Below are 25,798 nucleotides of genomic sequence, written 5' to 3' on the forward strand. Positions count from 1 at the left end.
GTATAAAAAAAATAGTGTAAACGACCTCATGTGGTGAAAAGTGAAGAAGTAAACTGGACTAAATGCCTATCGACTTGAACTTCATTTTTGTAAAACAATTAAATTTTTAACGTGATGACAATGTTTATATGTTATTATTATAAATTTTGAACTTTATGATTTTTACCCCAAAAATATTACGTGCCATGTTTTGTCGTAGTATTGTATAATAATAAATAGTCATTATATTTTATTTTAATTAGAATTTTAAAACTATAAACTCGTCTCATATGTGTATTTAGAATTTATGTAGTTAAAACAAAATTATGACCTATAAAACGGTGCCTACATTCGGACCAGGATTAAGTATTGAATCATCGTAGAAACCGAAGAACTGTCGTAAAATGAATGTGGGATGCAAATAAAGTGATACAATTGCTTTTATAGAGATGACGTAATCAAACTGAACAACTAGTGGTGAGGGTTGCCAACCTTTTGTAAAGAAATTGGATTATTAAAAATAAAAATAATCGAAATGATTTAGGAGTAAAAAACACGCATTTTTATGAATAACTAACAGAAATTGTTTGTTTAGTTTAGTTATATTGTGTTAAATATTCATGGAATAAAGCATTGTCATAGTAAAAATCAATGAAATCGGAATATCAATGTTTCACTGATTGGATAGACATAAAATACCTCATTTCAAAGTCGGTTAAAATGAGAGTATTATATACCCTAGCTATAGTAAACAATAATAAGTAATAACCAAAAACACCATACTTTTTCTTTTGTTTAATAGCCAGTATTATGTCCAGTTCTTTTGTCTAATTGTTATAGCCATATTTAGCTATAGGTATGGGGAGACGGAAAAAACAAATTGTAAATTGATACAATAACATTGTTATTGAAATTGTTTCATTATTGGTAAACCAGTAATGCCAACAATAACTAAATTGATAAATTACATGTAAATATTATGTTGAGAATAAATTATTAATATAAATTAATAGCATGAATATCCTTTTAGAATATAATATATTTTAGATCGCAAAGCAACAACAAGGGATGATTAAGGCTTGAAATAATTTGGAGGAAGCGACTGTCAAATAATAAAGATGCACGTATAAAGGCATGACGTCACAGAGAATGACGCGGGCGTAAGAATGAGATAGCGAAATAACACTACAACGCGCACTCTCATTGTAATAATATAAAAACGTATTCCTAACACATTTTCCAAAGAATTTTGTTACTGTTTAGACAGAACAGTTTCTTTATTATTACAAACAGTTTTGCACGCATTTGCACTCGTAAAATTAATGTTTTGTTTCAGTATGCGATCTTCCTTCTGGTGATAATCATCGTGCAAGTGGCGCTAGCGATTCTCATGTTCGTTTACGGTGACAACATCAAGAGCAGCATCGGGAAGTCAGTCGATACATTGTTCGACAAGAGATCTGGCCCAACCGTTGACAAGGCCACCGAGTCCCTCATCAACAACCTCCAGCAACAGGTGAACCTAATGTAGAGCCAGTGTGCTTAGTGCGTAGTTGTACTAATTGCATGAGCGGTACGACACTACTCTGAGTTTCTGGGTCCAAATCCCAGATCATGCACTGTGGTATTAGGTTTTTCCCAATTGTGGTTTTGGGATGGTATAGCGATACCCTCGCCAAACGGCCGGAGGTCGTCTCATGCTTGAGTTTTATAGACATCCTGAAACAACAAGTTCTGAAGAATAACTTCAGAAAACTAAATATCACTAGAGCGGAAGAATATAGCATCATCTCGTAGTCCATAGCTAACTTGGTTTCGTGATGAGTCCAAATGGCTTACCTCACCATTGTCCTCAGTTCCAATGCTGTGGCAAGAACGGCGCCAACTACTACGGAATCGCTGGTGTTGCCAACCTGCCGCCATCGTGCTGCGACCCTCAATTCCTCGGCGTCGAGGGACTCTGCACAGCTCTTAACGCGTACGAAGGCTGCTCGACGGTCATCCCGCGGAAATACGACGAATGGAACAAACCCATCGCTGGTGTTGCCATCGGTGTTGCTTGTGTCGAGGTACGTATTTCAAATTTCAACAGGACGTTACTTCATTCAACATATATTTTTATGTTGAGCTATTTTTTTACACTGACGACAACTCCACTGCACTGGTAAGCGGTGTAGGCTCAATGGACTTGTTTCCCGAGCCGTAATAAATAAATAAAAAAAATATTGGTGAGCGGAGTGGTGATATTTGTTGATGAGGGAGTATTCCTTGTCAGTCGATATAATTATTCCGGCCTATTCGAGAACCCTGTTACTTGTACTAAACCAGGTTCTACGTGGTCTACGTGACTTTTGTAATGTTTTGTTGATTTGCATTTTTTAATTTACCTTGTAATTATCGGCCTAAGTTGATTCATAGCATTATGAATATATGCCTAGTATAATGCCAAGTCTCATGGACCTGATGGTAAGTGGAGTGGGGTCCAATAGAATGTCGACTAACGAGATGATTACCTCATGACAGTCGACACAATTATGCCGGCCTATTCTAATCAGATATGCACAGGCTGATCCCGGAACGCGACCTTACGTTACTATGTTGGGTTACAACACCTGGTGTACGGTGGTCGCTATCTGGGCGAATATAAAATATATCCTATCACTAGCAAATTTGTGCCCGATATGCGTAGACTCCACCGCTATTTAATAATAATAATAATAATATCAGCCCTGTATTATATACTTGCCCACTGCTGAGCACGGGCCTCCTCTACTACTGAGAGGGATTAGGCCTTAGTCCACCACGCTGGCCTAGTGCGGATTGGTAGACTTCACACATCGAAATTCCTATAGAGAACTTCTCAGATGTGCAGGTTTCCTCACGATGTTTTCCTTCACCGTTAAAGCGAACGATAAATTCACAAAGAATACACACATGATTTTTTAGAAAAGTCAGAGGTGTGTGCCCTTGGGTTTTGAACCTGCGGACATTCGTCTCGGCAGTCCGTTCCACACCCAACTAGGCTATCGCCGCTATTTACAAGGGACGAATTATTAAACATTTGCAAGTAGAGGATATAAGTGTGTTTATAATGTCGTTTTCTGTTTTCAGGTGGTCGGAGCCCTATTTGCGCTGTACCTCGCCAATTCCATAAGAAACATGGACAGAAGGTCACGCTACTAATATTTTGTACATTAAAACTGGTACCTATGAACACAATTATTTTTTTGGGTCTTTTTGACTTAACATGGGATGTGTACACTGCATGGCTGTTTCGAAATGAAGGTATTATTCTACTGCGGCCAAAAATATTACAAAAATTTAATTTATTTAAACTGCATATATTATTACGAAGTTTTACTATTATGTTAATTTAATTTCGTATTTGCAATAAATTCGTATACAATTTGATTGAAATTGTAGACAATAATCAGATATAATGCCTTCATTGATTAAGAATTTCACTTCAAAATTTAACTCATAACTGATTATATAAAATTTAATATTTTGATAAACTTGGAGTGATATTCATTGCTAAATTAACACGAGCACGAATAATACTAAGGATGGTGTCAAAATTGTTAAACTTTTTTACGTCGTTTGGGTGACGAGTTTTGACACTTCATGATAAATGTCAAAATTTTACGTATCGCTTACAGTTGTAAAAAATGCCTTTTTTTTAAATAACTGCAGTATTTAATCACCATATTATTGATTTACATTGTTTTAATCAGTCCGCCTTTTCAATTCTCTCTCTTTATCAGGGATATCTGAAATTAGATTTTCTACCGTAAAAAATACTACAATTTTGACAGCATTCTTGATATAAATTGTTACAGCTTACTTACTGTACACTAAAATATGCTTATAAAATAATTTTCTAACAATTTTGTACGCATTTAACCTTTTGTAATGGTTTATTATCTTAAATTATTGCTTAAATAATAATACGAATATTAGTATAACTGAAGTCAAATAGTATTAAGACAACACCATTTCATAAAGGAATTGAGGTCCACATGGTCCGTAACCATTGTTGATGTACTATAAAATCTGGTGTTTGCTGACCTCTGCTTTTCTATAAGGAAACCCCATGTCTTAGGATGGCGAGCGCAGTGGAATACCAAACAATCCTTTGTAATTCAAGGTGCTGGATGGTGTTTCTACTGTTTATGGCGGTCGTATCGCTTACCATCAGGCGAACGGCAAGCTCGTTTCGACATTCAAAGCAAAAAAAAAAACCTGTTATTACTTAGGAGACAACACTAGTTCAAGGCGTATAACAGTTAATTATCACCACAATGAATCATTAAAAAAAACGTGACACCGGATGGGTAAAAGAAAAAATTACAAAAGAAACTATAAATTTACAAAACCCGATACAGAAATCTGGTCTTGTTTCTTAAGTAAACAATATAAATAAGACATAATGTCGCGATCTATTATTATAAATCGATTTATATAAATTTAGATTAGATTTGATATAAATGTACGCTATAATATTTAGATTGAGATGTATTTCGTACAAATAACGACTTTCGTACTGGCATTCGAATTATGTTCGATTATTCGAAATTTAAAATAAAGTATTTCTTTATCTCATTATTCTAACATTGAACTAATAAAAAAAAGATTATTTTGTTCGAAAAAGGTTTCTCTAGGTATACGAAAGCCATTATTTCTTGTAACCACCGTAAGTGTTAAATAGTTGTAGATTCTCAAATAAAGATAATAATTGATGTTTAAAAGTAGAAAAACGAAAAGTGATTGATATTTCAAAAATAATCATTTATTTAAACACGTATCAATGAATCTCTATTTATTTTTATAGAATAAATACTTCTTGGTGTTGCTTATATTTTCGTAAATATAGGTGTTTTTTGTAAAATTATTGATTGCCGTTTAAATATTTAAAGTGTATTTTATAACATTTATAAATTATAATATGCGAAATATAAGATTAAAATCATAATGGTCTTACATTATTGTTTTAATGCCAATATCATTCACAATTTGCAAATATATTATGAATCAGTTAAAAAAACACTTTTTTGCGTAATTTTTAATAATTCGATCCCTCAATTAGCCTTATTCACGTTCCATTATTTATTGTTAAGACTTTTTTTATTTACGGAAAATCATAAAAAAATATGTAGAATATTTTGATATCTCATACAGGAGTACGTTTACCTCGATTACTTTATTAATGAAAAATCCAAATCTTAGAATACAGAAAAAATATAGTGTTCAATATAGGGAATTTTTTCACTGAGTGGCTCATGCACGAATGTAAAAAAGCTAAAGGCATGGCATGCACGAATAGGGTAAGTCACGTGACGTACTAATATGCATGATGTATGTTTGTATATACGCCAGCAAATTAAAAAAAAAAAAAACTTTTTTTCTATAACCACTTTTTTGTTTAATTTTTCCTAACTGTTTGAACGATGAATACATTTCAGTTATTTGTACATTGATTGCATATTACTGGGTTTAGGTGGTGTCTGGATATTTTTTGTAGTAAATCATAATTTGATTGTTGAAATCTAAGAACTGCGATGTTCTGTCTGTTTTAAAAATATTAAATACATACTTTTTTAAAACTAAAAAATAAGTGTATAGAATACAATATTTATATACTACAAGGAATATTATTTTAAAGCATAATAATATAATAATAATATCAGCCCTGTATTATATACTTGCCCACTGCTGAGCACGGGCCTCCTCTACTACTGAGTATACTAAAGTATACTTTTTACTCTCTTATACTTTAGTAAAGATAAATATTATTTACAAAGGTTGTGATTAGAGGGTGTAGGTACAAGTTTAAAAAAAATACTTACTTGAATTTCAATTTATCGGTAAGGAAAAATATTTGGTTATGGCGTCAAATTGTAAAAACGTAACTTCTGTGTTGTCTGTGTTTGTGTTTTTGTTATTAATTTTTTCATTTGGTACCAGTATTTCCATCGATTTTCATATTGTTCATACGAAAATGTTGCCAATAACGAAAACTGAACGTTTTTATTCCTTTGCAGGTACGCCTAAAACAATCACATCACATGGAAATTAAGAACAATTCAACGACATACATTATGTACAAGTTAATATAAAGTAGACCATGTCTCGAGCAAGCCCCACCTTCAAGTCTCGGAAATTTGCGCCTTCTATGGATGGAACTAAGAAATTCTCAGCTTTGTATATCGACTTAAAACTCGAAGATTAAGAATTCATTCACAATTTTTACCTTTTATATATCAATAAGCTTGTAAGCTTTTTCATGGGATTGTTATTGAATTTGATAAATACGGTCGTGCGCATATTTTTGGAGACAAATTTTATAAGACGGTACTTTGTTGTATTTTCTGTTATATATCTACATGTATCAATATTATGTTGACACGGTTAGATGTACCAAGAACTGTACCTTATTGCTAACTTAGGTTACGTTTTTTTTTCTTTTGTTACACATAAATTTATTGATTATGAATTGTAAAATTAAGATATTTTAGGTTAGATAAGCGTCTTTAATGTTTATGAACACAGAAATTATATTGTAATTAAAAAGTATTTTCTTAAACTTTCATGTACGTCCAATATACAAAATGTATTTAAAATGTTTTAAAATATTGCATTTCTATAACGTGATTTATTGTCGTGTTTCGATATTTATGTAAATAGACAACCGACGGGAGCAAACATTGAATCTATTTCGAATCTCTTCGTGCATTTCCGCTAAAACTGCTTTGTGGATGACTTTGTTTTACGACGATAATTAAATTTTCTATAATAAAAGAAATATTTTTTTATTTATCGCCCATCCTATTCTTGCTTTAGGCAAATATTATTTTTTTTTTTAAATAATAGCTAATAAATTGTGAACCGGGTACTCCTGTATTCCATGTATGTAGTTCAGGCAACACCACTTCATGTAGAACAAAGTATTGACCATTTTGTTATTCTATAATGTAGCCACTGAAATATGTTTTTGCTTTCAAGAACCACTAGAAATAAAAAAAATAATAATTAATCTACCTATATATTGGTTACCAATTTTGGAGTTGGTGCGTAGTTAAAAATTAAAATAACATTTCTTTCGTATATTTGTTCGTGTATTGACCTTCCTTAACTAGCAGTTTTAATTATTTGGTATAAAATGATCAAGTATGTTTTGTGCGTTTCACTACGCCGTTAATACATAAAAAATATTTAGAATCCGAAGGGTTTCGAAATAAAACTTTTTTTTTCTTTTTTGTCCATTTGTTGACGGTCTGATCTACGCAGAATTACTTAGCTCAAAAAGTTTTATATAAAACAACTATCAAACATAAGTTTCAATAACTTACATTACAGACCTTTGTCTTCTATATTATTGTTAGACCACTGTATGACTACGTATATAGTAGATGAGTGGTTCAGTGTAGAAAAATCACATGAATGGATAAATTATAGGTACTTACATACTTCTAAATTGCTAAGTACAATATACATTCAGCTATTTACGTTCGTGGTGACATACATTTCCTGTTACCTGAGTCAGCTTGTGTCTTACGTGTGCTGTATGAAAATAAAATCCCACTCATAAATTGAAGTCCATTTTAAGATAAGTGAATATTAATTATTACTTATCTAGTAAGTACCTAGTTTTATCCCGAATAAGGGACAAGTAAGATTGACAGAACTGATTATGAATAGGTATGTACCAACTAATGAGTAGGTATATGACAGTAGAGGTACGTAAGGGATTAAGGATTTTAGTAAGTACAAAAAACACACCTAGGACCATGAAGACTGTAGATAAGTAGGTATCTATCGATAAAATTCGTATACTTAAGGCGATACCTCAAGGTCCATTTTCATACATTTTGTTTCGGCTTTAATCTGGGTAACTAAACAAGTATTGGCAAGTAAAGAATTTAAATTCACGTCTAGTTAGTGATTAGTTCTCGCAGTTGAAAGAAAAACGAAAAAATAATTATTAATCATGGATATTTCTGCCTTTAAAATTTCGTCATATTAAATTTTAAAGGCCGAAATATCCATGATTATGACAAAATGTATGAAAATGGACCTTGAGGTATCGCCTTAAGTAAGTATTTATTTTATTTAATAGACTGAACGGCTATCAAGCAGTCAAGACTTTACACCTGCGTGGACATGTAAACAGTCCAACCAACAAGGAAAATGGTTAGGAGACACCAAGTGGCTCAACCAATACCTACATAATGAATGAAGGAATCTCTAGCCGAATTTCGGCCACGGTCAACGGAGATCAGCTAGGTACACATCATATGGTGCACAAGTGTGCGTAATACATAGATGCACTCTGTTCTTTCACTTATACTATAGTCTGGTGAGATTGCACTGGACATCAACGGAGAAAAATCGGACACAGAACCAACGCGGTTGAACGTGCTTTCCGAGGCACGGGGTATCGTAGTTACGGCTGAGTAATTTTTAGATAAAAAAAACCCAGTCACAATATTTTTTGGCCAGGGCTCTTATTCTGTATGATAGTGTAAACGCGTAACGCGGCCATGTCATGTTTTCGAGAAATGTGCGTGGAATGGTATTCTGTAAGCCAAATTTCTATAGTCCTAAACATGATGCGTTGTGTTACGTGCTTGTTACGCACTGTTAAAATAACGTGCGGGATAGAGAATAAGGCCCCTGTCCCGGAATTAGAACCCAGGACCTCAGGACGGTAGACGTACTGCTTACGCATTACAACTACGCCATCGAGTCAGTCACGATCTACACGAGCGGTCGGCAACATTTTGCTAGACAAGGGCCAAAAGGTGGCAAAATTAACTAAAGGCGGGCCAAACGTATAACATTAAACCTAGAAAACTTACTTTAGATGCGCTTATTCTTAATTTAATACATTTATTTTGATGTTTAAGCCTTATTACAAAATAATCACGGGCCACAAAAAGAACGTTCGCGGGCCGCGTATTGCCGACCGCTGATCTACACCCATCTACACAGACCTACACGATACAATATAATCATCACGATAATAATATGACACTGTAATCGGAAAGAGAACGAAATATTTGAGATAAATTTCATAGTCGGTCATTAAAACTATTTATACTCAAAAATTTATGTTAAAATTTCTGAGAACTCAGGGTTCTGTAGAAGGTACTTACTTAAATTGAGTAAGTAGGTAGATAAGAATAAGATAATTGAAGATTTTTTTAAATTAGTGAAAACTTGAAACTATTATGGGCATTGTAGGTATAAGACGTGACGTTTCTAAAAAAATAGATGTTAGCACGTTAGGCTGTATGGTTCTATCCTCTGCGTATTGAAATGTCAAAGTGACAAATATTCGACAATCACGTTCCATTCCCCTTGTATTTTTACGCGGATAAAATGAGCGTTATAGTAAGACGCAGAATTGCATAACAATATGAGCAACAAAGATAAAACGTGTATGACAACATTCCTTTATTCTGACGTGGAATACCGACTGGCCCGATCGATTTGTCTAATTGGATTCCCTATTCACCTTATAACTGTCATTTCATCTGTCAAAACAGTCTGAAATCATGTTAAGTGAGAACGTTTGTTCGTGCACGTTCCCCGTTATCGAGTCATACGTGTTTACTTTCACCTCGATGTGAATACTCCGTAGCCACCCCCCAGTTCAAACAGTTGTTAGTGTGCAGCGGGAATGTTCGCATGTCCGTTTGTTAATACTCATGTGATGCGAAAGACTTTAACGAGAATGGCGCATAAAAAACATTATACTGTGTTTATAATTTTCGCTCTAGTTGTGGTTCAAACGGTCGGTTACGACACGGTGTTATACGAAACTAAGCCTTGCGACAGCACAGCCTGCTTCGACGACCTGCACGGAGCTTTAGGCGACTGCTCCTGTAATGTGGATACCATTGATTACTTCAATAATGTGAAGATATACCCTCGTATACAGAGCCTTGTAAGTAAAGATTACTTCCGATTCTACAAAGTGAATTTGAAAAAGGAATGTCCATTCTGGGCCGACGACAGTAGATGCGCAATGAAATACTGCCATATAAAAACATGTTCGAAAGAAAGTGTACCTGGTTACGAAAGTGGGTACAATAACGACAATGTCGTCGAGGCTCCCGCCTTGAAATACTCTAAGGAGGCCCAGTCTGATTGCGACTCGGACACAGATCACGATCCCAAACTCGGCTACCTAAACATGACCATCAGTGCTGCCAATCAATTTGAAATAGCAAAATGGAATGTTTACGATCAAACTCATGACAACTTCTGTGAAAGTGATGATAGAGATGTTGATGCGGACTATGTTGACTTAACACTGAACCCTGAACGGTACACTGGGTACAAAGGGCCATCAGCACACAGGATATGGAGGAGTATCTACCAAGAGAATTGCTTCCGTCCAAAGCCTAATCCTTACGAATCTTTCCCGTTTGTTTTGAGCTCAGATTTAAGCAACATGTGTTTAGAGAAGAGAGTATTTTACAGAGCTGTATCGGGACTACATACTAGTATTAATATCCATTTATGTTCAAAGTATTTATTGTCTGAAAAAGGCATTGGTTTTGCAGCCCCACCTGATGGAGAATGGGGCCCAAACTTGGAAGAATTTCAGAGGAGATTCGACCCATCCCAAACAATGGGGGAAAGCACAAATTGGTTGAAAAATTTGTACTTTGTGTACTTATTGGAAATGAGGGCTTTGGCAAAGGCTGGTCCGTACCTAGAACATGAGGAATACTTTACCGGCAACCCCACAGAGGATGATGAAACTAGAGATGCAATTCGCAACATGCTTGGTGTAATTTACTCATTTCCAGAACATTTTAATGAAACATCCATGTTTACTGGGGGGAGTCAAGCCGAAAAATTGAAAATTGAATTCCGTGAGCACTTCCGAAACATCTCTAGGATTATGGATTGTGTGGGATGTGATAAATGTAAATTATGGGGCAAGTTGCAGACACAAGGACTGGGTACAGCCTTGAAAATATTATTCTCTGGCAAATGGAATAGTCCAGACAGCGATCCTGTCCAGGGAAAACTGCAATTGAGACATAAAATGGACAAAAGGCTCCAGAGAACAGAAATTGTTGCTTTGTTCAATGCCTTTGCCAGACTGTCCAACAGTATAAGGCAATTGGAGAACTTCAGAATTATGCTGAGGTAAGAACATATATAAATTATGCATAAAATAGTGCTTTTCTACATTTCAACTATCATCAGTTACCTAATTTCATAATCACTATGAATTGATAAGAAAATGTTTTGTTCGTAAGAATTGTTCCATTTCTGATAATACATGCATAATCAATACTTCATTGAGTTTTATGAAATTATGTGACTGTGTCTGGCATGGTTTTTGTGGTATTGGCTTTGTATGCTTACTGGTTCTATTATCAGGTAGCTTGAAAATCCTAGAATTCATAGATCATTTCGGTATATTCGATGCTATTGTAGTTATTAGAAACTTATTTATACCATATATTACATGTGTATAATATGCCTTATTTTGTAGTTATGGGCTGCAAAAATGTGGCCATGGCGTATTTGTTTACAAATTTATTTATATATATTTTAAAATATGAGCATAGTTGCACACAATCTAACCAGGGATATATTAATATATTCTTAATAGTTAAAAATTAACAAGGTGTTGTTTCCCACAAAATCTCTAAAATCTAGATTCTTGTTCAATAAGGTCTTCACTTTCCACAACATTGTCTGCTTCTTCAAATTGTATAAATTTTATAGGTATATAATATCTATCTAATAGTGTTTGTAAAATATAATTGCTCACAAAAAACAGTAATAACTTATATTCAAAAATTTAAGGAAAATGAATGTAAAAATTTATGGGACTAACAAATTAAACATTATATTTGAACAAATGTCCATCTTTGACATAATGGACTTGTGTTTACAAGCCAATATCAACACTATGGTACATATGTAAGACATTTATTACAATGTCTGTTTTTTCAAAAGTAGGTGAAAGTATGATTTTTATTGTGTAAGTGTGATGCAAGTTTTGTCTCGAACATGTGTGGTAAATATACTGCTCTGAGAAAAATATAATATTTACTTTCCTTTGTAATATATTTTGAAATATATTCATTAATTTAAGATTAAGTATTCAACACAGGCAGTGCAAATGACAGGACAAAAGGTCTTTTAAGCAAATAAGAAACCTTAATTCAATAACATCAACATTTGTATTTCACTACCGTTTAATGGTAATTATTTCAATTCAATTTCACAAGTGCAAAGCCACATTATTAATGAAAATGCTGATTATTCATTTAAATAATTTTGCATAAATTAATACTTTTCCTTATTTTGTTACTGAACAATGCTGTAACTAAAGTTTTGCGTTATTGTTAAGTATTACATTAGTATAGTGTGAATCTATATATGCGGTAAATAATATTTTATATTATGTCCTATCAAATATGCAAGACCTGAAATTTGGTTCTGGTCCTCATTTCTGTGCGCTCCAGCGTATGCGCCGTGTCTGCGTCATTTGCACCGCCTCAGTTATGGCACTGATGCTTAGTGAAAAGTCTAAGATCATTAAAAAATAAGTCTTATTTATTCAGGAAAGGAAAAGGAATTTTATTTATTGCATGCCTATCGAATTTTTCAATCAATTGAGCTGTTGTTATTATCATTTGCTATTCATAGAGAAATTACTTCCACATTTACATTAATTTGGGAATCAAAAATTCTAATTTCTTAAACAAACTCATACAGAACATTCCGGATGTAATGTTGCTTAATGCCTTTGTCAATGCACCTGTGCCATTGTTTGGTATGCATGTTGCACAAGTTATTGTTACCTTAGTTTGCTTTGTAAATATTGCTTGGGAACCACTTTTCTTGGAATTGTCATGCCCGATGAAATCTTTCTTTGAAGAGATTTTTTAAAGCCATGTGTTTGTGACACAGGCCATTGACCATTTCTTATTATAATAGTTAATGGTAGTTTTTCGTATAACCACAATATGTCTAGGTATGTTATTTTAAAGTGGTAGCGGCACCTTGTAGACCTATTTTTCTACAGCTAGAATATATCAACGAAACGGTCTTGCAGAAAGCCAATGCGACTTGCTGTTTGGTGTTGAGTTCCTGTCAGTCTGTGGAGGTTCAGACACATTCTGCTATTTTATTATTATTTATTAATTTTCCTTGTATTCGCTAGGTATTATGCCATTGATCTGCAAACACATTGCCACTCTTATCATTTAGTTGTTTTAAGTATTTTATAAATTACATGCTCATTTAATTAAGACATTAAGATTTTCGATAAATATTTCTAGATTATTTTTTATCTACCTGTCATTAAAAATTTATTCCATAATCATTAGGTTGGTTAATGATACTTTATTATTTCTCGAATTAAACTTTTTATCTTTATAGTTATTATATTTGTGAATTTGGGACCCATTATCTCATAATATTTTCATACAAAATGCAGATCGGTTATATATTATATTATTTACATTCCTAATATTTTAAAAAAATAAATATAGTTTTGTATTATGTAAAATTTTCAAGTATCTTGTAGTTTTTTTTAAATTCACGTATTACTCTCTAATTAACTATAGGTAATGAGTGCAGCCAAATGCCACTTAATATGCTGTTTCTAATTAAAATTCTTGAGGGTGTTATCATTGTTTTTGAAAAGACATAGGAGTATTCATCGTGCGGGCAGCTTTTCAAGCCATGTTATCCCATTTCAATAAACGTATTTATGAACTTCAGGTACAAAAAACAGATTTATTTTGTTATTTGACAAAAGCGTCCAAATACGCCCACTGTTATATAATACTATCAAAAGCATGTCACCATGTGTGAGCTTATGCCATGTTTTCATTAAAACTAGCATCTGCTTTATGCATCTGCATCTGTTTCTTGGTACTCGGAGATATTGTAGGTTACTCAGGGATTTTGTTTCCTATTAGTGAAAAATAATCGAAATTGTAGTAGAATAGAGGTTAATGTGTCACTAATGATATACGTTTAAACTCTAATGCATAACTTGGCCTTTAAGTACCCTACATTTTAGTTCCGCTGGGCCTATATGTACTTCATTTGGAAAAACGATTGCTTTTTACTAACTGATGTAACAACAACAGGTTTCAAAGTCATTGTCGTTTTCCATATCAGTAACTCTACAGACAAGGGTATTCACTTATTTCATTGCCTAAATAAAATTTGCAGTTAGTTATTCGTCTCTTAATCGCCCTATTAGACCAGAAACCAGACTACTAAATAGAAAAATGCATCATGTTTTTTTAGCTATTCTCATAAAAGTATGTACATCCCATCCTGTTTCAAGGTGCCATATTGTCTACTCATGTTTTATTTTCAATTTACAAATGCCTATTATAATTTAGAACAAAATTTTGTTATTTATTATCATAAATGTGCATAGTGTGTAGAATTATCACGGTGCATTTGTTTCTGTAGACACAGCTTGTATATCGTGGTATTGTGCAATGTTCGACATATAATGTTCTATGCAAATAGTATTGTTTTCATAGTAGACATTTAAAAGATTTAGATGTTAGTGCATCTCTCGATAGTAAATTGTTGTGAATGGTATATTTTTATACGGGCACGGTGATGTGCCTCACTGCCTCCACTGCACCTCATGGTAAGTGGAGTGCCGTCCAATAGAATGTCGACTGACGAAAGGTGATTGCACTTTGACAGTCGACACAATTATACCGGCCTGTTGGAACTGGATATACGGATTTTTTGGGCCTTTGGAAAACTATCTTATCACACGACAGTAAAAACAGAATATACGCTGATATTTTGTGACAACCTATAGACAAAAATTATACAGGGTGCTATATCATATAAATTCAATTACGATTATGTTAATGTTACGCAGTATAATGCATGTTGATCTGCAATAAAGGTCATCAGTGCAGCCATACTTGCGATAATCCGTTATTCTGTACAGTGATTAAGGATACATTGATGCCATAAACCAGTCTGCCATCCTACGTTTCAGACGTCACGTAGGATGTGAGTGGGATGCTATGAGTCACAATTTTGACGTGTCGAGTCGCATACGTTAGGTAATATTTTGAGTCAATAAGTCGTGTTCAGTACCACGTAGAAACGTTCAGTGACCTAACTCAGTTATATTGTTTTTCTGTAGAATAATAACCAACCTGAATCATTAATTTCGTAAAAATATTGTTAATATTTGCATGATGTCATGAACGTGGGTTCTGATTAGGGGTCGCATACCGGTATCCCGGATTTCGAAAATACCGGAATACCGGACCAAATTCAGAACTTCAAAATACCGGTATTGATTTTACAAAAACCGGGATTTTCGGTATTTTATAAAAATAAAATTCAGTACAAAATGTGTGTATAATTATTAATTTCTCGCGTTTTAAATCGCAAAAAATTAAGCTGCTTGCAATTTCATTCATTCGTATAGGCGTATATTCTATAAAGAGCGAGCAAAATACATGGCTTATGGCTATATTGCTACTTTTGTTTTGTTCTAGGCATAGCGGTGTTAACTGTTAATTGTTATTTTTATTAGAAATATTTTTTGTTCTTTAAAGTCTATCCTCATTACTCAAAGACGTTATTTATCTAAGGGCTGAGCATTGCTGTGATAGTAAGTCTGTTTCTCAGTGCTGACGGCATGGCAGCCTTCGCAGTGCGTAGACGTAGGGCCGTTGTGATTGGCTAATATTGTGATACAACTTGAATCTAGTTGGCTGTCAGATTAACAAAGCTGAACAAACAGCAAGCTGTCAGATAAAGAAAGCTGAGAAACATAACAGGGGGAATAGATGTAAAATACAACCTGTTTAAAAGCCTTGAGCTGCCCACAATAAAGCCTGGTATTTCATGGCAATTTCGCGAGGTTTCCCAAAAGGCCGAAATTGTCCTTATTTATCCTATCTACAGCTGCGGACACACAATCGACTTGCTCCTGAGAATAAATTTACAAATCATCAGCATACAGGTGGTACGCATATTGAAGATTTTGTGTTAAGAGGTTTATGAAGATAGAGAACAATAATGGGGAGAGTATGCCGCCTTGAGGGACGCCACGGTCTATATCGCGCCAGCTAGACGAAGAATCGTCTAGGCGCACCAACTGTTGGCGTCCCTGAAGATATGACGAGAACCAATTCAGTGCCGTGGGAGCGAGATCATAAGGTGGGAGAGGTTTGCAAGAAGTATGTCGTGACTGACTATATTGAAGGCGTTGGAGAAATCAACCAAAGCCAAAACAACGACTTTGGAATCCTCCATGCCCGCCCTAATAACGCCAGTCATTTTGAGGAGTGCAGTAATAGTGCTATGGCCAGGCCTGAAGCCAGACTGGAGTGGGCACAGTAGGTTGTTTCGGTGCACATGCTCAGACAGTTGCTTGTGAGCACAGGCCTCGAGCACTTTTGAGAGAAAAGGAAGAATGGATATGGGACGGAAATGCTTAGCAAGTGATGGGTTAGGGATTTTAGGAAGAGGGATAGCAATAGCTCTCCGCCACAAAGACGGAAACATACCAGTGCTGGGAGGCGTTAATGATATGGGACATGATTGGTAGAAGTTGGTCCAGGATAGGGATTATCATGCGACGACTGATGTTGTCACAGCCAGTGGCACTATATTTAATGGACAGGATGACTTTTCTAGTTTCACCCAATGGCACAGAAGAAAAATGAAAAGTATTAATGTTAGGCCTGGATAGACCCGCTAAGAAATCCATGGTACGACGCCTAGTTTGGTGATCAATCATGGTAACAGATGTGAAATGTTTATTAATGTCATCCAAACCAATAGTCGCACCGTGGAGATCTATGTTTTTAAATTTGCCAATACCCAGAGTTCCAAGAAATCTCTTGATACTGACGAGGAAGAAGAAATATTACTGAGAATGTGTCGGCATTTAGCATTACGTACCATCTGGTTACACCGATTCATTGCAGCCTTAAAAAGGCACCAGTTCTCCTCCGAACGATAACTTCTGTACTGGCGAAGAGCCCGATCCCTTCGTCTCATCGCCATCCTAACCCCATGTGTAATCCATGGTGCAGGAGGACGTTTTATTTTTTTTTTTTTAAAGGGGCATGGGTATCAAAGATTGAAGTGACAGCGCGGTTAAAAATTGCGACTTTATCGTCAACAGAGGTGGCTGCCAATAGGTGATCCTAGTTAAAGTTAGCAGCGTCTCCTTTCAGCTTATCCGCATCAATGCGACCAAAACTACGTAAGTGCAATATCTTAGAGGGGAATTTGGGAGGTTTTAGGGCGTAAGACATGTAGATGTAATCATGGTGAGAGAAGCCAGGAGCGGGAAATTGACCGTGGGAGAAAACAGGGGAAGGAGCAGAGGTGAGAATAATGTCAAGCCAAGTGTCGTGACCATCCATATTATGGTGGGTGGCTTGCAGTGGTAGGACATGCAGTTTATCAGAATCAAGGACAGTAAGGAGTTTGCGAGATCGCGAAGAGTAGCTGGCAAGAAGATCAGTATTTAAATCACCCATGATGATGTGATGAGCATATTCTGATCTTAAAGATTACAGAACTGTTTCCAGACTGGAGAAGTAATCAAGAGATCGGGGACAGTAAATAACACCTAGTAAGGTTTTCACTCTCTTGACCCAAACCTCAAGAAACAGAAATTTCGCATAAGCAGAATAAGAAGCAAAGGAAGATATTACAGTTTTATTTAGATATTATATTTTATTTCAGGTCGCTACGTAAATATATAGCGACTTCGCCCCCTCTCCTGTCAACTCGATCATTTCTAATCAAAATGAAACCAGGGAGGGGGTAAAGGGAAGAAGGAAGGTGAGGTTTGAGCCAGCTCTCAGAAATCAGAACGGCATGAACGTTGGCTTACGAAAATAATCTCTTTTCATTCAGCCTTTAAATAATTACTAAGCTGTCATTAAAATTTGACATTTAATTACTAACTTAAATGTAAGTATATTTCCTATTTTTCTAATATTTCTTCAAATACCGGAAATACCGAAAATACCGGAATACCGGAATTTATTTTAGGTCAATACCGAAAATACCGGTTTTCAAAAATGGTCCGGTATTGCGACCCCTAGTTCTGATAACTGAAGTATTTCAATTTAGCTGATAATCCCAAAGCGATATGTATTTAAAGGAAATTGATACCGGATGCGGCGTTAACTGATTGAAGTCAAGAGTCACTTGAAATCTATTTTTAGTAACTGAGCTTGGGGAATGTAATTATTTTGTATTTCGAACGTTGCTACCCAAGCTTTTCAAATGTGCATATAGTACGAAGTGATTTCTAATGGACGAATCTCTTGGTAAGATACCAGCCCGTTAAAGGTTATGAACTAATATTTCCAGGTCACGAGAATTTGTGGTAGATGTTTTCCTGTAGACATTTTATTTATTTTCTATGCTAACGGTATAATATTTACACTTAGATTCTGTTCAATGCTTACAAATGGAGGAAGAGTTTTCAATGTGTTCCTCTTATTTAAAATTTTCGAAGTTGCTTTACTACCCAGGTAGGAAGATCATGGGTTTGATGCCCGAGCCTTGTTTTGTATGATACATGCTATAACTAATTACACTTTTATTAAACAAGGTCAATATGAAATAATTTATGTATGACAGTCAGTCAAGTAAATAGCTTAAATACAAAATTTCATATCGCCTATAATACTTACGTATCGTTACCAACAATTTTCTTTGCTGTCATAAAAAAATTATATTAACCGAAATTGTATAGTTGATTTGAGTTTTAACAATTTTTTCAGTTATTTTTTATGCTGACTACATACATTTTGTTTTTATTTTTGTTGTCCATATTTACTGAACTTGCAATGTCATTTTGACTTCCCACGTTTATTTTTATCAACAAAACAATTTGTATAATAACTACAATAACATCTGAAGTGAGACATATTTACGCCCATGTTTTCGTCACGGGTTTTTATAGATGTAAATTCATTTCTAGTTACGAGCAGTTAGTGTCATGGCGAATTATTCAAGGTTAACTTTAGCACGTTTCATAATATTTTCTTTAGCCAGAAACAAGCTCGTTTTCTCCTACCTTTCCTAGTTAACAGTTAACAACATGACACCAATAGAATATTGGCTTTAAATAGTGTTGTTCCAGCGAACCTTGATTTTGTAATTTGTTCGTCTTTACTTTTCGTTTAAGGGATCAAATAAAAGTAAGCATTAGTCAGTCCTTGTCAGTAATTTTGGTAATACGTTTCAATAATTCCATAATATATTTCCAAATTTGTCATACTGCGGTCATTGCTTTGTATAACCTTGGCTCCGGATTTAGTATAACCTTTGGTATGGTTTATGCACGAATGTAAATAAGTTTTGTAATGCACGCATTTGAGTATTTAGTTAGATATATCGGACGCAGACCACCGTATTTTGTCGGTCATCGATTTTCATACGTTAATGCGTAACAAGCAAGGCTGTATTTCTAACGCCTTTATCTTATGTGATATTTGTTACCATTGTTCTCCGACTTTTTGTGTGCGTTAAAATATAAGTATTCCATTTGAAAATAATTGTTTGACTGATTATTCGCGGTCGTCTGCGTTTGCCGTTACGTTAGTTTGCAAATTCCATAATTTTACTTCAAAATACATTTATGACGATGGCGGTTTTTTTTTAATGACCATGTCTACTTTGATGGATAAAAGAAAATATAATTCATATTTTATTAATTCCTCTATCGTTTTTTATTTGTATAACCAAGACGTCAAAGTGAATTGTCCAATAAAACTCATAATTATTTAGATTCCTACAAATTGTAAAAAGAACAATGATGTCGTGCTCTGTACATACTTTTCCTTGTTTATTGTTCAATATAAATAGCGCGAAACAAGTTCTTCAGAACGACGATTTTCCTTAGTATTAGTAATTAAACTGCATACAAGGGCGTATGCAGTTATTTTTATCTTATCGATTATATCAAGATCGATTCCATCAAGATAATCGATTGTATCAATAGATTTTACCTACCAACTTTTTTGACAAGTTGAATGTAAACTTAGCCCACTTGGTACTTTATTTTGGATCGGTGTATAATACAAAATTTCGTATTTCTTAGCTCGCAGAAGGTCCAAGCGAAGCCAAATTTTTACGGTGGTCTCCAAGATGGCAACAGAAAGGATTGCTCGTCAAGCGGCGCAAAACCTGGGATTTGGAGTTAAATTATTATAGTTATACTTAATATTGTGTTGGCGTTAGTAGAAAAATACATTGTGTGAACGAGAATACTTTATTATCACTTTTGCAAAATAATAGGTATGATATTACAACAAAAGTATACTTGTTTCTACAAAAGAAATCCTTTTTCGTTAGCTTTTCCTTATTCGATTTAATCTTGTGAATCATGTCGGTCTACTATTCAAAAAAAGTTTATAAAATACTTATTGCTTATTTTACTATGAAATTTTATTTACATTAATACTTAAAACAATTTATAACTATCAAGTGTAATTATTCGCCGTTTTTTGGTGTGTCACTTTAATTTGTCCATTACTATAACTTGCACTGATTCTTTTTACGATAATATGTCACTATCTCAAACTAGTTTAGATATCTTCAGCTCAATTGCATCAAATTTGCATATCCCGTTATTAACAATTAACCTTGCGAGGCATGTAATCACGGCTAGGATGTAACAATCCTCTAGTTACTGTCATTATCTTCGACTGAGGATGAAACTAATTTACCGCTGTTTTTCTAGGACAGAGGTTCCCAAACATATTTTACTGATAGATCATTTTCAAAATTTTACTGGTGGACCCCCTGCAACTAAATCTCTACCGTATTCTTCAGAATATGCAAGTTTGTACATGTAAGTCGCTGTGCTTCTTAAAATATTATCTGCCTACAGTAATAGGTGAAGTCAAGTCACCATTTTAGTTCTTTACTAGCAAAACCAGATACATTTTCGTGGACCCCCGCTTACGAATTGTAAATCCACATTTTTTGGTCACACCAACTCCCGACTCCTGTTGTGGCTCCCATTCACCCATGGGGGTCCACCTGTACCACTTTGGGAATCAATGCCTTACAATATTCACATTAGATATATTAATAAAGAATTGTTAAAGTATTGAATATTTAAGAACAGTGAATGTGTTGCAGGGATATTTTGAATGCTTGCAACAACGAACGGAACTTTGGTATATGGGTTTTAGATTTTAACTCGGATAATTAGACACATGCCTTTGAAATTTGGAATTAGAATATAATAACTGCTAGTTCGTTTGTATAAATGTGATCCAAACCAAATTTGAAGCCGGTATAACTGGCTTGAATATTGGTTGTTTACAAAGGATTGTTTGTTTGCTGAGAAATTTCTCAAGAGTGTCAGGCGAGTTATGTAAATGTTTGAATTTCTCCTAACGCCAACATCAATAGCATCACAAGACTTAAGTATTTATTGCAAATCCAGTGATGTAAATTATTTTTATTAAGTATGCTACTGTGCTGAATATTGAATATGCATAAATATTTAATTGAAATTATTAGTTTGATAGATAAATATTAATGAAACAAAGACACTTAGTAGATATAGGTATAACTATATTTTAAACCAATAGAAATGTGTACATCGAAGGAATTGCATAAAGTATCAAATATCCTCAAATAGTTGATGTAGTTTTGTCATGAACAGGGTAAGAATTGACATTGCTAAGTCACTGATATCTGTAACTTGCATAAATAAATGCAGGTAAAGTATTCAATTTTCAGCTCAGTAGTTTTCCTGCAATTATGTTAAGGTTTAGATTTTAAGGTAAATAGTGGAGTATTAAATTGAAACGATACTCAGCTACGAAAAGCTTCGTATAATTTTATTTCTGATCATTTTTCATTCGATGCCTTTTTGTAATATGCTCAAAATTTCTGAGATTATACGCAACAGATTTGTTTCTGATGTCTGCTATTCCTGTCTTTCTAGTCAATAGACGTCCATAGCAAGTGCAATTTACTTTCATTTTAGTGAATTTTAGATTACGTATATTTATCTGTGCAAGTTTAAACCAGAAATGTAATGTTCTATATTAAAAAAAAATATTTAGTTTGAACTCAATTTTGGCCCCACATAATCAGTGCATTTTGTTGGTGACCGAGGTGTGGCGTAGTTTAATGCGGTCCTAGGTTGGGCCAAAAAAGTAATTGTGACTGGGTTTTTCCTTCTCAAATATTACTTAGTCGCAGCTTGGGGTGTGAAAGTTGGCGGTATGATACTCCCGTGCCTCGGAAAGCACTTAAATTTGTTGGTTCTGCGCCTCATCTCTCTCCGGTCATGTCGGATTGCTGTCATATCGAACTATGAGAGTGAAGGAGCAGAGAGTGCACCTGTGTATTGCACACACACTTAGCATTATAATATCTCCTGCGTACCTGGCTGATCTCTGTTGAGATGAGCCGCAGTGGCCGAAATTCGGCTAGGAGGGATTCATTAATTCATTCATATTTTCTGGTTTTATTAGTAGCAATGTCGTTCAGGGTTATAAATAAATTAATTGTTTATTTTAAATTAACTGTATTTGGATAAGGTCCAAAGTATTTTTATCAATTTGAACCTATGCTGTCTATTTCTTTGCGAAGTGCTTTCATCTTATACATTTTCTCGTTGTTATAATATTCTATTAACCCTCCGGAGTTTGGATTGTTTTTTTTTGTTTTTATGGAGTTTTTAATGATTTTACATGTGAGATGAAGTCGATTTTTACATTATACAATTGCTTGCTTCCATTAGTAAAAAAATATCATTTTTATTTTAAACTTTTAAATTGTGGCAATCGTTTGTTATTTGTACCGTGAATTATTGTTCAAGTAAAAATGATTGGTATGTTATCATTTTTAATGATGTGAAAATATTTCTTACAATGGAAGTCTAGTAAATATTTTGCAAGTTGCAATCAATGCATTGTTGTACATTATTTTAAAAACTGTATATTTATATGTGTTATATGAAGAAATCCCATTTTTTTACTTACTATTAATTATTATTGGTCACAAACATCAGGTACAATTTTGAGTATTATTAGGTTTAACAATAAATTGGATTAATTAAATAAATTCGAGTTACAACTGACGTGTTTTGTACCGATTTTTATTTTTATATTGGGTTTTATTTTAGTTATATTTGCATTGTATATACACTTCTTTGGGGTACTTTTTATATAAAAAATCTGAAATTAAACATATTTTATTTTTATTTCTAATTCTGATTTAATTTAGGGTGCGGTAACTGTTTTTATTTAATATTTATGTATTTTAGTACAAAATATACATTGTTTTATGCTTTGTATACTATGTAGTAGTCTTTATTGGTAAATCTGTGTTTTTATAAAGTTGAAATAGGCATGAAGAAATTTTGTTTTTTTCACAACATTTAGTACAAAGTTTCCAATGCTTCAAACGACAAAATCCAATTACTAGAATTTACTTCTACACAATTTTCTGTTTACGTTCCGTTATCAAAAGCAATAAACACAATAAATCGCTTTTTATCGCAATTGCCAATTACTAACATTGTGTGATTTAGGTAAATGACTTAACAAACTAAAACTGATTTTATGTGTCTGTGATTTTTGATGTTTATGTCATGACAAGTTTTTTTACTTTAAATAAAGTTATTAACTTATATGTGTTTTTATTTCGCTCCTTGTTTGATGTGTTAATCACAATTTTTGAACTGCACTAATGCTTCTGGCAATAATTTTTATGTGTTTGGAATTATTAATGAATTTTTAATAAATTTCAGGTCCAATGAAGATTATGAAGTATTTGTGCAATGTGCTAATAATAAATATCGAAGAAGTAATTTCAATTGAAGCGTATCTCACTTTATTTAGAGTTGTTTTTTGCGTACGCTTAGAATAATGTGGTATTAAGGTGCAAGTCCGAGTCGAGCCCCAGACCACAGCCACAGGCTGCAGACTGAAAGTAACACTGGATTCTATGGATTTCTATGAAGATGATTCCGAGCAACGCGACGTTGTAGCGTCTCGGACTTGTACCTTTAAGTTAATTGATACCGAGAGAATATTGTGTGCATATAATAAGATAGGTTTCCATTCACAAAAGCAATAATAAATGTATTTGTTTCATAGAATAATTAGTTTTAAATACAATTGTAAGTTTGTAATTTTAAAAATGTTACTAGAGTCAATGCACGAGTTTTTTAGAAAAAGAAAAATAATTATTATATATTGGTACAATATTAGCCATTCGGTTCGTAAGCGCTCTATGGAGGGCAGCATACGACTGAATTTAAGAATATAAATTTGAAAATATATATCGGGACTTTGATCCGGGAAAACTTGCACGCGGACGGAGCCGAGAGCAAAGCTAAAGGCTTCCTCGATAAATGAACTATCCAACACTAAAAGAATTTAATAATTCGAACCAGTAGTTCTTGAGATTAGAGCGTTCAAACAAACAAACTCTTCGGCTTTATATAATAAGTTTTTTTTTTAAGTTTTGTGTACTTTTTTTGGTGACAATATTGTGGAAATATGCCCAGTGGAAGAGATCGTAGCGGGATCGTGTGGATTGTCTTCGGTAGTTTTTAACGCCAATCGCTTCGTCTAGTAACACTGAACAAATGGCATCACATAAATGCCTCCTTCTTATACACCAATAGTTTTTAAAACCAAAAAATATACGTTATCTGCAATCATTCCTGAACACATATTTGCAAAAATATGTCGTCTAATTATCACAAAAAAAATATAATTATTGGTCAAAAGTAACATTGATTCATGATGCTGGTTTTCTAGGAATCACTAGGGGTTGTCAATTAAATACGTGAAGCTCGAGGGGGGGGGGAATAAAATCACGAAATATCACAAGGACGCGGGGGGGGGGGTTGTAATGAGATATCACGTGTATTATTTTTCCTTGATCGCGCGATTTAATGTAAAGATTTCAATATACTTTGTGCCAAAAAATACACGTGATCCTCTGGGGATAGGAGTAGTCTAAAACCTCACCACATATCACCTGGGGGGTTAAAAAGTCACTGAAAAACTTCGTGTGATTAATGGACGACTCCTAAGTCAATTCATACAGTTTCATAGTTTTTATTATCTTATGATTCAGTAAATTATCTTTTCCTACGCACATATAGCATTATTTGATGCACGACAAACTGACAAGTGGTAGTATTTGTTACTAGGTGTTGTGTTCACAGCTTTGTCATTTACATGTAAATAAAAATTCTGACTGCACATTTACAATGTCTTATTTCTTCATAATACATGTTTTTTGGTAATAAAAACTATTGGTGTATTAAACACGTATACATCACATTGAGATAAATAAATGATTTTATATAAAACGCGTGGTTATTTCTTGTACATTACCCATACGTAGATGATATGTGCTGTAAAATGACTTATTTATTGAAGTTGAATGACCAGACAAGCATTACGCTTGCCTGATGGTAAGCAGTACCCATAAACTATAGCAACACCATACTTAGGTCAAAGTTCTATGATTTTGCATTAGACGTTGATACCCAAAAAGGACCCTACCCACAGTATGGTCGAAAATGAGCCGAGTATGCCAAATTAGTTTTAGTCTATAAGGTCTATATTTTCCATCAGTAAAAATATCTTGGTTAAAATATGTTAAGGTTATAGCTTAAGGTCCATTTTTCATACATTTTGTTTCACCTTTAATCTGGGTAACTAAACAAGTATTGACAAGTAAAGAATTTAAATTCACGTCTAGTTAGTGATTAGTTCTCGCAGTTGAAAAAAAACGTAAAAATAATTAATAT

The 25,798-nt window shown here is 34.0% G+C and overlaps 2 protein-coding genes across 5 annotated transcripts in view; both read left to right on the forward strand.

Moving 5' to 3' along the window:
• LOC115450424 (CD63 antigen) overlaps positions 1–6,777 on the forward strand; it is a 29,809-nt gene extending 23,032 nt beyond the window's left edge. For 2 of the 3 annotated variants that reach the window (XM_030178441.2, XM_037439527.1), the window contains exons 3-6: positions 1,316–1,495; positions 1,836–2,048; positions 3,091–3,182; positions 6,021–6,777. In XM_030178441.2, the coding sequence (XP_030034301.1) occupies positions 1,316–1,495; positions 1,836–2,048; positions 3,091–3,162 (465 nt within the window). In that variant the 3' untranslated portion in view covers positions 3,163–3,182; positions 6,021–6,777. The remainder of the gene's footprint in view (positions 1–1,315; positions 1,496–1,835; positions 2,049–3,090; positions 3,183–6,020) is intronic. The other variant, XM_030178449.2, reaches the window with a different exon arrangement.
• A 2,671-nt stretch (positions 6,778–9,448) lies between these two features.
• LOC115450408 (ero1-like protein) lies at positions 9,449–25,354 on the forward strand. 2 transcript variants are annotated; one of them, XM_030178430.2, is made up of 2 exons: positions 9,449–11,145; positions 23,777–25,354. In XM_030178430.2, the coding sequence occupies exons 1-2, from the start codon at positions 9,662–9,664 to the stop codon at positions 23,844–23,846; spliced, it is 1,554 nt and encodes a 517-aa protein (XP_030034290.2). In that variant the 5' UTR covers positions 9,449–9,661; the 3' UTR covers positions 23,847–25,354. The 2 variants fall into 2 exon arrangements, with proteins under 2 accessions (XP_030034290.2, XP_030034281.1); XM_030178421.2 differs by lacking the exon at positions 23,777–25,354 and adding an exon at positions 20,099–23,656 and having other exon boundaries at positions 9,453–11,145.
• Positions 25,355–25,798: the final 444 nt, after the last annotated feature.

Source organism: Manduca sexta, chromosome 17 (genome assembly GCF_014839805.1).
Source record: "Manduca sexta isolate Smith_Timp_Sample1 chromosome 17, JHU_Msex_v1.0, whole genome shotgun sequence".
Taxonomy (NCBI): Eukaryota; Metazoa; Arthropoda; class Insecta; order Lepidoptera; family Sphingidae; genus Manduca; species Manduca sexta.